The 15,346-nt window shown below is 39.6% G+C and overlaps 1 protein-coding gene across 1 annotated transcript in view; it reads left to right on the forward strand.

The window, feature by feature from the left end:
• Positions 1-15,346, forward strand: part of LOC306710806 (matrix metalloproteinase-17-like) — a gene marked incomplete at both ends in the record, with an annotated part of 58,934 nt that overhangs the window by 10,559 nt on the left and 33,029 nt on the right. Inside the window, 2 exons of the mRNA XM_079179502.1 lie at positions 11,855-11,987; positions 12,125-12,260. Coding sequence (XP_079035628.1) covers positions 11,855-11,987; positions 12,125-12,260 — 269 coding nt within the window. The remainder of the gene's footprint in view (positions 1-11,854; positions 11,988-12,124; positions 12,261-15,346) is intronic.

Below are 15,346 nucleotides of genomic sequence, written 5' to 3' on the forward strand. Positions count from 1 at the left end.
TTCATAACAATAGTACGAGTTCTACTTTAGCATCACATGTCAGACTTCTGCAAAGAGGGTTATCACGCATAGATTGCCTTGTGACAATGTCGGAAATGCGTTTATGCAGAATGAGATTTTAAATACTTTATTTTCACTGTATTTCTGTGAATACATGAGTGTATTTTTCTTCTGATCTGTGCTTGTCAATGGCATAGCTGATAATGTATCACTGGATGAGGCGTATGGACTGAGACACTCAGAGTGCAGCTTTTGAAAGTGAGGTTCTTTAGAAAAATGAATACGGACAGACGTCAGTTACTGCTGCACTATTGTGTGTTTATAAAAGGTCTGTTCTCTCTCTTAATAAAACAATCCACACATTTGCACACACTAATCGTATTCAATTATTCATCGACGCAAATTTGATACATAGCTATCTTGATTCAAGCAGTGGATGTCCCTAAACCATTTTAGATTATAATTATTTATAATAATTGGCCAGATATGACAATTAATTAATTAACATAAATCAGGGACTAGAGGTCAAAAAAGCAGCACCTTTTTACTCTCCACTGGATTTTAAAGCAATTAGAAAAAAAGAGTGCAGCTGTAAACCCTGAACAAACGACAGGCATGACATGTTAAAAGCAGTGAGAGCAAAGGTGAGGGAAATGCATCAGAGTGGAGGGTTGCTTTGGAGGCATGGATTAACGCTCGCTCTTTTACCTCTTGGCAATCAGTTTTCTGTTGGATTATGTGTGTCATTCAGGCTGCATGTCCGTCCACCCCAATTTCCCTCTATTTCTATCCCCCTATATTCTCCCTGTTTGATCTCATCTGTTTGCACAAATGAGACTAAACCCTTCATTTCTTCAGTGAATTGTGTTTGCGCTCAGGATGTGCCATTGGAATGGTTTCTCATTCAAACACACTTAAGCGAGGTTTCATTCCCTGAATCCTACATCATCCCAGTGTAACACTTTAAGTAACCCATCCCTCTCTGAATAAGCTGGGGGTATCAAATGTGAAGCAGCTACAACTGCTTTGAATAATGATAGCATCTTTGTGCCCAAGGATGTTCTGATGAGATTCTGTTGAGTGAAATTTCCTCAGTCGAGCGCAACACAAGAAGCAAAAGATTGCTTGATGTGAGACATTTACACATTTGTGTATTTCCTTAGATGTTATTTAGATGGAAAATATCTTTTTGAAAGCATAAGATATTTGCTCTCTGTGTTGTCAAAGCTGTTGCTTTATCAGGAAATGATGCTCACTCCAATACAGCCATAGATACCAATACAAATACGTTGACAGTCGTATACAAATGCAGAAACTTACACACCATATTTTTCATGATATTTCATGACCACAGTGGTTCTTTGCTGCTTGATTGATGGTTCGGTTTCCACTCCCATTTCTGCAGTAAAGATATCTAGATATGCTTTTGACAGGTTTGCACCAGAAAATTCTCTGCGGCACTAAAACGTGTTGTGTGTAACACTTTTGAGGCTGACTTACTCAAAAAAAAAACCCACAGTAAACAGAATTCAGGTAACCTTGCGGCCCTAGCAACATTGACGTCTGCAAACTACCCGTAATGCAACACTCTCTTTAATGTAACAGGTTCACTCTGCAGTGCAGAGATGGATACCCACTGCATTCGGAGAGAGAGAGGGGGGAAATGTCTAGTCCGGGATATAATACAACCCATTTCATCAGATGCAGTTTCCACAAATTTTTACCATTTTATAGTCAGAACAATATGATGAGTCAACTGCATTCACCCCTATAATTCTATTGCTGTCAGGTACTTAGGTGAAACATATGCAGGGTCAGACAGGGAACACAATTTGCCCGTCATTGTTGAGCATGAGCATGAGTTGTCATTAAAAACATACATTGCTCTGAACCACAAAGTGTCAGTCTCAGCCTAAATATTTGTATAGTATGCTGGTGAAACAATTGTTAAGCTTACTACCTGTAGCTGCAAGTACGTATTTAGAAATAGGTGCATTGTGCGCACAAAAAAAGTGACATTTGATGCTCTGAATGCCTCCCCCGTCCCCTCTTCCTACCATGAGCAAAAACACAAGTGTTCATGTTCTGTTGTCAGCAAAGGGTACCAAAGAGGCGAAGATAAGCTTCATTCTTAATTAGTATTAATTAATGGGTTCACATGACGGTTTCTTAGAACTTTAATGACAAATGAATTCACCTTTTTACTTCTACTCTAGTGCAGCTTCATAACCGGGATGTCGGCCGCAGGTCTGACCTCATCTTTTAGGTAGGGAGGAAAAATATCAACAATATAATTGTCTGTGCTACTTCACGACCCTTTGAGAGTCAGTGAGGTCGCAAAGCTGAATGTCTCACAGTGACTCATTTCCTGTCACTGAAGCTGAAGATGAAGGGACTCAGCAGCTGTTAATCAGGGCTAAACAGGGAGGTATTGTGGGGAAACCATGTCCACGGTGGAAGAACAGATTCTGCTTTTGAGAGACGTTTCCGTGGTGATACCACCGTCACAGAACTCATTGTGCGTTTATGTGTGTGTGTGTGTGTGTGTGTGTGTGTGTGTGTGTGTGTGTTTTGTACCATCTGACAGAATTGCATGAAAGGACCAGAAAAAGGATGTAAAGTCACAGATCGGACATATCTAGTCATGGAATAGTAAGCATCGTGTGAGACTGATGCTGCAGTTTGTGGTGTGATATTGTGCAAACTGGGTGATGGTACGGTACTCTGTTAGAATAATGACTCCTCCATTTTCATACACAAGATGCAGCTGTTTCTATCTGTAGGTCAAAGTTAAACAACAGTGACTTTTGACCTGCCGGTCTGCCAGAGCCGCGCACAGAAACAGGAAACTCATTCTTCGACTCAACAGCTGAGAGATGAGTGAATATTTGCAGAGGCTGGTGCAAGTGTGAAAATGGCTTAAGAGGAGTTACAATAAAGTTGTAAAAAAAAGATAATGAGGCACCGTCCTTTACCTTTAGCATAGCACCACGTCAACATTAATTAGCTGAGCAAATTCTTCAAAGTGACTTGCGTTCGCACTTTCCCAGGTACTTTTCTTTAAGATCTCCGTGCACACTAAATGCCAGAACAATAGAAAAATGGCTACCTTTTTTTTTCTTCAGCATCTTCTGTTCTGTTGGCAAACAAGAAACAATGTGCCTCCCAACCATCTGGTAAGGAGTGGGACAGAGGATTTACTCTCAGTCTCAGCTTGTTTTAAATAGCATCTTTCTTCTTTTTGTCTGCAACGGCATCTTCTATTTAAATCATGTCTTGTTTTCTCTCTCTTGAGAAAAGAAAAGTGCACTGCTAACATCAGTTTGCTGATAGCTAATTAGCTGCTCAACTCTATTAAAGGGATGCAAACCTATCTGAAATGATCGCTTATGCTCCATAGTCTTCCGTACCACTGCTCACAACATGCTGTCCAGCCGTTGCTTGTAAGTAAGCAAGCAGTGCAAGTCTTCTCTTGTTCCCTTTGACAGTGTTCTGCAGCAGAGCTAATCAATCAAACACAGACACGCTTGCTCCCGTTGGAAAGGAACATTTCCCCCAAAGACCTTTTATTCTTCCTTTCCAATTACAAAAACCATCAACAATATTAAAAGAAAACACGTTGACATTTAAAATATCTTTCAATTAACAAAGAAGCAAACATTTTATTAAACATATCACCAAACGCTGTCTTGTCCTTCCTTAAGCCAACACAGCCACACGCTGCCTCACCGTCTCATCCGTCCCGTTTCAAACACTACACCGATGCATCTGCACTTCAGCAACGCTTCAAATCTGCGCCCACATTAATCAATGTCTCACACAAATGAAACGTGGCTTTCTACCTCAAATCTATTTTATCCATGGCTTGTTGCAGAAAGGCGGTGAACAGTTAACTCACTTAGTTTGCTGTGTCCACAGACACAAATTGCTATTGAGAAACGACTCATTTAAAATATCATTCAATTAAAAAAAAAGTCTGGGTAATTTTCTATGTTGCACAGCGCTTCCTCCCATCGCTAACCAGCCTTACACATAAATATCAGTACACCATACTATAAATACCATAGACTCCAAATGCACTGACTATTTGCAGGCCCTGCTATTTTTTATAGCTTTCTTCTTTAAGTCTGAATGTTTTTTTTTTTTATGAATGTTGTGCTCCAGACCTTACTGTATTAAAGGATTACAGGGAGCAGGGCTCCGGATTACAGAGATAAATGATCCTTCGCATCCAGATACTGCAGCACAGGCTGGGAGTACGTCAAACCCCATAATACCAACTCAACGCCTCAATTATGTGTGTATTTGTGAGAAAGTGAAAAGCAGAATGTGTGTGTTAATGTGCCTCTGCGAGTTATTGTTTAAGTGTGGATATAAGTAAGAGATTTTAATATGCGTTTGTGTAATGTGTATGCATGAGCTCTTGGGTCAGTACTCAAGTGTGTATGTTGTGCTTACTTGTGTTAATGAGTTGCATCTTGTAGATGTCGATACTGTATTCTAGGGAAGTGAAATATGCGATCAAGTATCTTCATGCTTTTCACACACATTCGCAAAATGTATTGTTTGCAAACTAGTTTGTAAAGTTGTGTCCTGAAGTATCATCAGGATTTCTCTCCATATATTATTTCAAGGTAATTTATTGTCTCGAATCGTTGGCAGAGAGTTGGCATGTCACATGAATATAATCTAATATCAAAGTATATGTAATATTTTATTTTTTTTATTATCCAAAAGGTTTTACATCCAGCCCACAGATTCAACAACACAACATTTTCTTCACATTAATGTTGTCCTCAGTTTTCATTTTGGAGAAATAAAACAGAAAAGTGTCTTCGGGAATGTCATTTGAGGATCGTGGTTTTTTACATAACACTTTATATTATATCGTTCAATGCGATTAACAAACTGGAGTCCAACTGGCAACCTTCCAGTCACAAGCTTCTCTAACCTTTAAGTTCCAATTGTCCCAGAATACAATAGTGCATACAGCTCAGGGCAGGGTTCTTTCTGCTCAATAATGGTGGCAAAGAATGTTCAAATGTCCTCTTTGAGCCCAAATATGAGTTAAAAGAAATTGTGTTTTCTAACGGCAGTGTGCAAAATTGTATTCATTCATTCGTTCAGTTTTATGGTTTAACTCCTGCAGGTCCTATGATTCAAGAATTCTGCTTATGGGATTACCCCAGTGTAATTAAGTCATACTATTGTCTTACACTGATTAGACTGTAATTGTGTGCATGCTTGTAAACAGTTTATAGCTGGAAATATTTATTCATTTTTTTCTATAAAATTATCATCTCCGCCATTTGACTCCTCACTCTTTACTCCTAACAGTCCCCCGGCTGGTAAATATGAATAGTATTTAATGAAGGGACATGGTAGAACAAGTCAAAAGTAGTCCGTAACTTTTTGATTAATTCAAACAAGGAGTTTACACAAATAGGCTTTACCATGTGATTATTTCATATGGACTGTTTATTAAATGAATTACCAGAAAGCATGCTCTATTGTTCTATATATTGTAATTGAGATAAGAAATTATTTATATCTAGATAGAAGATTAGGCTGTACTGTCCGTCTGTAGTGGCAATGTTTTTTTAAGATTCCTTGGTGTTTAATCCAGGTCATTTCAGTTAAAAACAGTATATTTCCTCGAAATTCAATATACTGTGCTGGCTAATCCAGTGAAGTAAGTAGCTGAGATCAAAGTACTTTATCACATTAATTCAATAATTCTGGATATCCCAAATCTAATGCAAACTTGGTGAAATGGGCCTCTGCATGCTGATTTCCAACACTGCTGAACCAGTTATCAAAGAAGATATAGCTACCTCCATACAAACAGTAAAACCTCTGCCATCTGACAGATATCTATTGTCTCATGGTATATATCATCATATCAGCCAACCAAGGGACTTGAGTTGTGCAGAACATGGGGAAAGTAGGAACACACATTGATCAACAGATTTGATAGAAAGGATGCCATGAGACCAAGAGCTTAATCTGCCGGAGTTACACTCTGAGGAAAATTCACTGCTGTTGCGGTCGGTTGTACATCAACAGACGAGTTTGATGTAGGAGGCTGTCTAATTGTAACACAGTGAAGTGCATCAGCGCAGCCCCGTCCCCCACGAAGTATACAGCGAATGATAAATGTCAGCTGATTGACATTGATGAAAAGTGCTGCTCAGATTGATGAAATGCAGCACAGCTGCCAGAATTCAAATGAAAAGAGGAAAGAAAACAAGGGTATGTCATTTTGCAGAGCACTGGAGGGCCTCTGCCGCGCTAATGACATCTTTCTCAAACATGACTGTAAAAGAGTTGATGAAAGAATACTCTCAAAAAAGGGTCTTTTTTCTCTCTTTTGTAGCTTGAAATATGAATGACGGAGCATTACTTATTAACACTCAGCTGATGTCCTCATCATTGGTTCGATCAGATTGGTTTGAAAGGTGCCGAATTTGAAGCAATCAAAATTGTTCCAACGTAAGCATACAATTGGATGTTCTTGTGGGACCCGGTTGCTGATAGCAAGAAGGCGATTACAAAAAATGTTTTCAGGGTCTTATCATGAGAAATTAGTGGACGTTCCCTGTAGTTGTACTATATATGCTAAGTTAGCCGGCTGCTGGAGGTACCTTCATATTTACTGAGAGTGGCATTGATCTTCTCCTCTTTCTCTTGGCAAGAAAACAAATAACCATATTTCCCAAAATGTCAAACGTCTCCTTTCACACCATACCTTTGTCCTTGAGATAGCGCAGGCAGCACTTTAATTTCACACAGAGGATTCATGGCTGTCACAAAAAACATCCTGTTTTTTGTGTTTTTTGATGTAGAATCACAAATAAACTGGAACAGTAGGCTACTTACGCTTTGGGTTCAATGTGCATTGCATTTTAGTCAGCTTGCAAATGACAGTTGCTTTAACATTTAAAAAAAACTTTAAAAAAATATATTTACATTCATGAGTAGATATTGTAGGGAAGATTTTGGGTCAGCCCACCTTTAAACTTGATATAACTATAAGTATTTTATAACACTGGCAGACTTAGATAGTCTTCAGAAAAAACAGTATGTGACTTCCTCTAAGCAGCCCTACTTCATTATACATGAACATAATGATTTCCTTTGGTATTGCTTCACCACACCAATCAAAACTGAATGTTAATTTACCAGGACTGTGTAGGTCATTTTTATCAGCACGAAGGCTAAGTGGTGAGGACCCCCTGGGCCTGAGTTGGGACACGAGGTCAAGCCCCCACGTCAGCAGGAATTTGCCCTGCTGAAGTCATTGAACACCGGCTTCTGGGTTGTTGCACTGCAGCTCTTCAGCAGAGAGAGAAAGAGGAGGAAATGTAGCCTGTTTATTGTCTTAAGGACAGGTTTCACAAAAGATGGGTGGTGATTTGATAACACATTAACACTTTATCTGACTATTTGGTAAACAGAGAGAGGATGTAATGTTGGGACTATGTGCTCATTAAACCCACACTTTATTGTGGCATTCATTGATTTAGAGTACAATCCATCTCTTTTTAATTTCGCAATTTTTGTTTTGGAATGAATGCCTTTCTCTGTATATTATTCTTGAGAAGTGGATGCCAAATAATGTTTTAATGTGCAGCCGTAGTGTTTTTAATGCATCTCATTTAAGATCACTGCATTTGATCTCTTTACGCTTGCTGAATATACACAAATCCACAGAACTGAACTGAGCTCTCCTTCACTTGCAGAGCGAGGTGAGTCATGTCATATCGTTGTTCCATTATTGAATCAGTTGATTAGACACAGATTTGAAGGGCAAAATGAAAGACACGGTTCAAATTTGCTCTGGACTTTAATGTGCGTTAACCTTTGCCAACAGATTTCTTTGGAATTGTGTTGCATTTCTCCAGAGCTAGTGAAACACCAGCCATCAGAGAAGCTTAATGTAATACAAGTGTGACTCAAGAAAAAGAAGACATCAAACTTAAAGAGAATGCTTTCTCTCCAGTTGTTTACTCGAGATGACCTTAAAGTCTTGATCATTTTTTGACAGGAAACTTTTATTTGTCTGCCCTCCTCTATCTTTCTTTCACACACTCTCAGCTTCCTGAATTAATTATCATAAAGAGAGAAACACATAAGTTGTTTATGTTGCTTGAAGCGGTAGTTGAACTTTACACTGTGCCATTCAAAATGTTCTTTTAGTTCTGCTTTACAACTCTGGCACAAGAAAGTAAGAGTCAACACTCTTATTTTATGCAGAACACAACGCAGCAATCAAAACATTGCCGCAATGGTTGAGTCAAACAAGTTCCCACTGCAGCATCAAAGGCTTAAAAAAAAAAAAAGCTTCTCATTTGGGATGCGATACAGTGATACACATCATTTTTGGCGCATTCAGAGTGTGTATGTATGTGTTTGTACTTAGCGTATCTTAATGAGCGATAAAAGAAGTGCAGCCGTCTGAGCTCTTATTGTTAGACAGAGACTTGCAAAGGATTAATTGGTTGTACGGACCAGTTTCTGTTTTTCTCCCAACTGCATCATTTTTTCCTCGGGTGAACACCCAAAAAAAAAAAAAAGAAACATTATTTTTTTAGTTAATTAAATTTCAAATGCTTGTAAATCATTTGCCTTCTTACAATCGTAATTGTATCTTTGAGCTGCCACTGCCTGTCTTCTCTGTGAGAGGGAATTATTACTATTTTACTGTAAGTGTGCTTAAGTTTGTTGTTCTCCTTATCCGGGAATCTTTTTGTTTCACTGTTAGAACTCAGATGACTTGTGTGCAGTCTTTTGAAAGTACACACAGTCTCACCTAAACAGTGACATATATAATTTAGAAGTGTTCAGCATGTTACTGAACTCGTTGGCAGGTTTTACTGCTCCCTCCCCCATGAGCTACGATGTCAGGCTTTAAATTAGTTGCTGGCTCCACAAAAAAGTTTGATGTGGTAAGTTTATGGGTGTGAAAACAGGGCATTGCGGTTGTGTTGACGGGGCAGATGTAATCCATCACTAGCACACCTTGCTTAGAGAGAAGAACAACATCAACGTCTTGTTGTCTGTATGGACGCGTGCCCATTCACACAGTGCACACAGGCGTACGCTTGTTTTGTTTTGATTTGTTTTGATTTAAAGAAAATTTCTGGTTTATTAATATTTTTACAACTTGGGTCTAATTTTTTAAGGTTCTTGCCCTATTTTTTTATCTGTCATGATATTGTCAAACTCACAAGGAAATCGCTAGGACACAGCTTCAACAAAGTCTGATGGGGCAAAAACCTTGAACTGTCAAAAAAACAACTTTACAATTGATTGGAGAGATAGAAACGGAGGTCTGCAAATCATTTATGATTAGCCACCTGCAGGGAAAGGCGCGTGACAGCGACGTAATAGGATGTGGCGCACATTTTAGTTGACAAACTATTAAAACCTTTTTTTAGTTTTGGCGACGCAGCTAGCAGCAAGCTTCCAGCAGCTCTGCACCTCAACTGAACCAACTTCAACGCCAACAAGGAACTACTGAATTCTATCCCTTGCTTTTAAACAGACAAACCTGAGTTAGTGCTAAATCAAGGAATCTATGTAAAAACAACATAATTTCAAATCATTACTCTAACCTATAAATACTAACAATATAAGTTGTTTAGTGTACTTTTTGAGACTATTCCCTGAAACAATGACCCCCCCACCCCACCCCTGTACATGGTACAGTCTGAGTTCCCTCTACCACAAAGCCCATTGGAAGCGCTCACTTCCTGTTTGGCAGTTTGAACCCATGACTAGCAGGTAAAATGTATAAGAGCTCATGCAACAAACATTTTCTCAATTGACGTTGCATATAGCCAATGGATGAATTTCAATAGTATGTTTTTATACATGAATTGAGTCATTATTTAATGAACAATGTGAATGTCCACATTATGCATATTGAAATGTCTTATGTAGGCATACCTCGGCCACAAAGGCCTGCCTTCACGACAAGGATTAAAGAACAACTTTGTGAAATGAGACATCAAAATGTTTTCTTAAGATTGAATCCTATTTTTTTTCCAGTAACTGACTGGAGTATAATTAATTTGAATACTTTGACAGGAATTTCAATCAGGCTTTAGAACGTACCACAGCACTGAAACAGCTCTTACTAAAATAATCAGCAACCTCACACTTAATTCAAATGAAAATAAGGTTTCAATCCTTGTCCTCTCAGAAGTACGAACAGTACGTCATTTGATACAATTGACTATGATATCTAAATTAATTGTCTTCAAAAGTTGGTTGGTCTTTCAGACTGTGTGTTGAACTGTTTCAAAACATACAATACAGAAAGAAAGTTTTACATTACATTTTATTATACTATATTCATGTCTCTGCATTTGAGACCCATCACTGTATATAGGGAGCAGTGGGCTGCTGATGACAGGCAGTTAGGGGTTCAGTGTCTTGCTCAGGGACACTTCGACCCAGGACATGTAGCAGCCAAGGATCGAACCGCCGACCGGACGACCCTCTCTACCCAGTGAGCCACGGTCACCCGATAAATAAATAAATAAATGGATGAGGAATCATTTCTTAAAGTTAAACGTGGTAAAAATTGAAATCCTATTCGTCAAAATGCTGTTTAATAATCGGGGGAAATTAATTTCCTGTATTAAATCTGATCATACATGTCTTGGGGTTTTCCTAGATCAGGTTCTAAATGTCAAGCCCTACAGTAAAAAGGTGAAGAAAAAAAACACAATTTAGAAACATAGCCAAAGTGCAACAATTTATAAATAAAAAAACCTTGATTCATGTCTTTATTTCGAGCCTAGTTGATTACTGTGATGCACTTTCTACTGGCCTCCCCCCAAAAAACAGAAACTTCAGTTCATTCAAAACTCTGCAGCTTGCCTATTAACCAGAACCAAGAGGAGAAAGCACATTAAACCAGCCAAGGATAAAGAGGCAAATACCAGCCAACAGAGAGCTATGCTGGAGCTAAATCATTCAGTTAATGGAATTTCACCGGCATTGTCAATACAGCAAGGATGCCTTGCTATTGCTCTGTGTCATCACCTTATTGGCTCCCAGATCATGAGGAGGCAGGAAGCGGCTTTTCGTTGGGTGGAGACAGATGAAGGGCAGAGAAAAACAAGAGAAAGTAAGGTCTTAGGGGAGAGAAGAGCAACGTTCAAGTTGCAGCTCAGTTGAGCGGCATTGATTGGCAGCAACTTCATTGGTCTCCAATGGAGTTGCAGCATTGGGGCACGTTCACACGTGCACAATTTGCATCTTCTCATCGTGTTGAGTTAAACTTTAGTGAACTCTGACTGGCGAAGTCGCAGCGTCAATCAATAGCAAATAAATTTATGCACGGTTGACCCCACTTTGCACCACCCACATTCTGCACAATTATTGCCTTATTCGCCTGCATTTCTACAGACATGGATTCCATTTGTTCTGCAGAGCAAGCACACGCGGTGTCTAAAGAAACAATTAGCAATGTTTCCTCATGGCCTTGTGGTCTAAAATGCATAACATGTAATTGCAACACATTGCATGTCATCCCTCTTGCTCCTTTGCCTGTCGATTGTGTCAACTGTGAGATAGGACTTTGGGTACTGGAATTTACCTGAGGAGATGCAAAATGACATCTGGTGTGAAAAATAATCAGTTTCAACATACCAACTCACAATTGCTTCTTTGCTAAAGCTCGACATGCAAGCACACAACATGTATGTGCATGGAGACACACGGTATTCACAAACAGTAAACGTGAACAGGTGCTAGCCCCTCTCAACAGCTTTGGGATACTTGGAGTCCTTGAAATGCCTGTGATGACTCTTGAACTCTGTGTCTATCGTTTCCCTTCCAGGACTGGCTGAGCAAGTTTGGCTACCTCCCTCCCCCTGACCCAGTGACTGGTCAGCTTCAGACCAAGGAGGCCCTGACCAATGCCATCAAAGCCATGCAGAAGTACGGAGGGCTGAAGGAGACCGGAGTCTTAGGTATGTGGCTGTGTTTGTTTAGGCGAATCATGTGGGATGGTTGGTAGTTTGGCTGGATGGAGGAAACGTATCTAAGATAATTATATACTTCAATCCAATCAAGAACAACACCAACTATAGCCTTCTCTCCTCTTTAGACCAAGCCACACTGGGCCTAATGACAACACCAAGATGTTCTTTACCAGATGTCTCTGGGGCCGAGGTGACAGTGGGCCGCAGGAAACGAAGCCCGACTCCCCAGAACAAATGGAACAAGAGACATCTGTCCTGGAGGTAGGAACAATGACATATAAAGTCCGATAGACGCCATGTTGATACCGCTATAATACTGTAAGCAACGGGTGGGAAAATTAGCTGATTATATGTGCAGGACCTACACTATTTACCCCTTCTATGGTGAAAATACACATTAAAAACAGATCATGGTCATATTATTTGGGTACTCCAGAGCTGATGTTGTGAGTTTCAGCATCATTTGTTTCTTGCATATCAGATCCGTTTATCTGAGCCTCATGCTGTGCTTTAGATTAGAGGACTCTTCCTCAAGCCGGAAATATGTTATTTTGCTCTCCGGATCAATTGTGGCTCAAAGGAAAGGCATTTTGTAAAAGTGGCTAATTAACTGATTAGAGAGACCTTTAACTGACAACAAACACGTCTGTCTTCTCAGTAAAACACTCCGACTTATGATAAAATGTTGTTTTAAGCAATTCTACTAAATCCTTCATTATTACAACAAAGTACAGAAAATCCATGAATGATTTTTACATTAATTGGATCCATTCTACATTCATGCAGTTCTACTGCAATTATATTCCACTGGAAATATAACTATCTCTCAACTCTATCTTAATTATAATGAATTCCTAAGTATACATAGAGTCACTCCGAAAACGTATCAAAACAGTAAAAACCATAGAAATGTCCCGAAAGCATTCCTGCAACATAGTCCATCTCTCTGGTGTTTATCCCATGTTCAGAACCTGCAGAGCCGGTCCTCTGCATACTACGGCGAAATACATTACTACCTTATCATGCCATCGCCTGCATATATCTCAACAGCTCCGCCAGAAGCAGTGCATTTAGTTAATCTATTGGAAAAAAGAGGATTGTTTGAAATACACTAAACATGACGATCAACAGAAGAAAAGTAGGTAATGCTGCAGAAGGGCGTCCTGTGGATTGGAACATGTGACTATGTTTCACTGCTGGATTCATTTTCACCTGCTGTGAATCCAAGCTGCGAACAGCTTCCGTCTTCCGCAAGATACATCATACAAACGTTTTACAGCCACCTTTTGTGCCTACAGGTGATGAAAGAAGAAAGTCAAGTGTGTGATTCCCAACGAGCAGAGGCTCTGTTACAGAGAGAGAGGGATTTTTTGTAGGTGTCCCACGATAGGATAATATGGATTCATGACCACCTGAGAAACCATAGCCTATAGTGTTAGACAGCAGAGGGGGAGGCAATGAAACATTGTCGGTCTGTGGGGATTCACACAAGCTATCAGGGCTGATTCAACAATAAGCTGCTATAAGCTGGTTTGTGTGTGCAGAATGTGAATATGCACATCATTTCAGACATCAGGAGAGCCAACACACATGCATCCAGTTTACATGCACATGCACACAAGCGTGTATGCATTTGCCTCCGTCCTAGTGGGGTTTAACTTTCTTTCTCTTCATTGTACTGCTGCCAGTCATAAACCGTGCTCCCGTCAGCTAACTCCACCTTGAAATAAAACAGGTTTGTCTATAGTCCAGTGAAGCACCTTTGTATTCACAGCACTCAGATTTGTGCAGAAACAGTTGTGGACGATATGCTGCAGCTTCAGAGCCCGAGCCAAAACAAAGCATTGATATTCCGCATAGATTGGCCGTGTCTGTAATTCTCTGCTCGTGCTTTCGGTTTCTGTCTTTGTTAGCTGACATTGTAGCACTTGCACAGTGATTTCCTTACGGCTCGGTTTGGAAAATTATTTTTATCATCCAATATTTCATGGTATCTTTGCTTTATTAGATTTTATGGCTGAACAGGGCTGACAGAATTGAGATAATGCTCAAAACATCTAATGAGTCAGATGCAATCTGACAGCCATATTAGATATTAGTATTTTGATCCACCACATCAGACATATTAACTATTTATATTGCTGCCACATAAAGATTGCATCAACATATTATTTGTAATCATTTCATTGTACAGCCATGAAGACATGAATAAAAGAGAGAGGGTAACATGACATCAACGCAGTTGACCCTTCCCGAAGTCGCTCCCTTTGAACACAGTCTTTCCAATTATAGAATAAAAGTGGCCTGCTCCGACCACGGCTGGTTTTGTGGATTTTCGAGCTAGTCACAGTTAAATGTTGTGCCTGGGCCACGAGTAATATTGAGACTCGTTACCCGGAGAGGTTTGGAGGAAATATACGTTTCTTAAACGTTGCGTTTCTACGTAAAGAAAACCTGTGGAGCTAACATTAGCAGAGAATCATTAACTCCCGGAGCACTTTTAAACAACGCAAGCTACTAAAGGTTTACCAAATGTCTATCCATGCTTATTTTGCTTTTGAATGATTGTAACAGTGGATAAATACCTAGCTCCTTGATTTCATTGTTTTCTGTCTCGATCGGCAGGTGATGTTGTGGTTCTCTTTTACACTGTGATCTGTAGGCTTTAGCTTCTATGTTTATCTTTTCAGCTTGTTTTTGCTGCCGAATCCTGGATATATTGTTCTCGTCTGTCTTCTTTTCTCTGAAGTTGAATTGTCGTCTTTACAAAAATAAAATGATATGTATTCAGGGAGTGCAGTTAGTGACCGTGTGGGCTCTGTGGTAGCTCTGACAGCTTGACGGAATAGCAGCAGGGGGAAGCGGCATAGAGAAGGATCACAATGACTGAGAAGCTGACACAAAATACGATCGATTTTTCATTATCTGATATGATTGGTTTCAACAGTACTTTTTATGCAAGACCCAAATTATTCTCTTAGGATTTATGTTATTGGAGTTTTATAAGTGTATTCATAAGTGAGTGTATGATCAATGAATTGAATACAAAGTCAACATTAATTAGAGTCGTCATATGGCAACTGTCATGTTTACAACATTATCAATTAGTTATGTTGTTCACATTAAGATTGCAATCATTGCAGGAGTCACTTAGTTGAGTTACTCATCAGTCCTTCTGCCATCCCTCAGCACTGAATGGCTCTTATGAGTCTGGGCTCATGCCACGTTGATCTGGATGAAATGTGGTTTCTTTCACACAAGAAAAGAGTGGTGGCTAGCAGTGGGCAACAGCAAAGTAATTATGCTTGCGTCCCCATGCTCTGATGATTAAAAACATAAATATATAG

The sequence above is a fragment of the Pholis gunnellus genome (genome assembly GCF_910591455.1).
Source record: "Pholis gunnellus genome assembly, chromosome: 18".
Taxonomy (NCBI): Eukaryota; Metazoa; Chordata; class Actinopteri; order Perciformes; family Pholidae; genus Pholis; species Pholis gunnellus.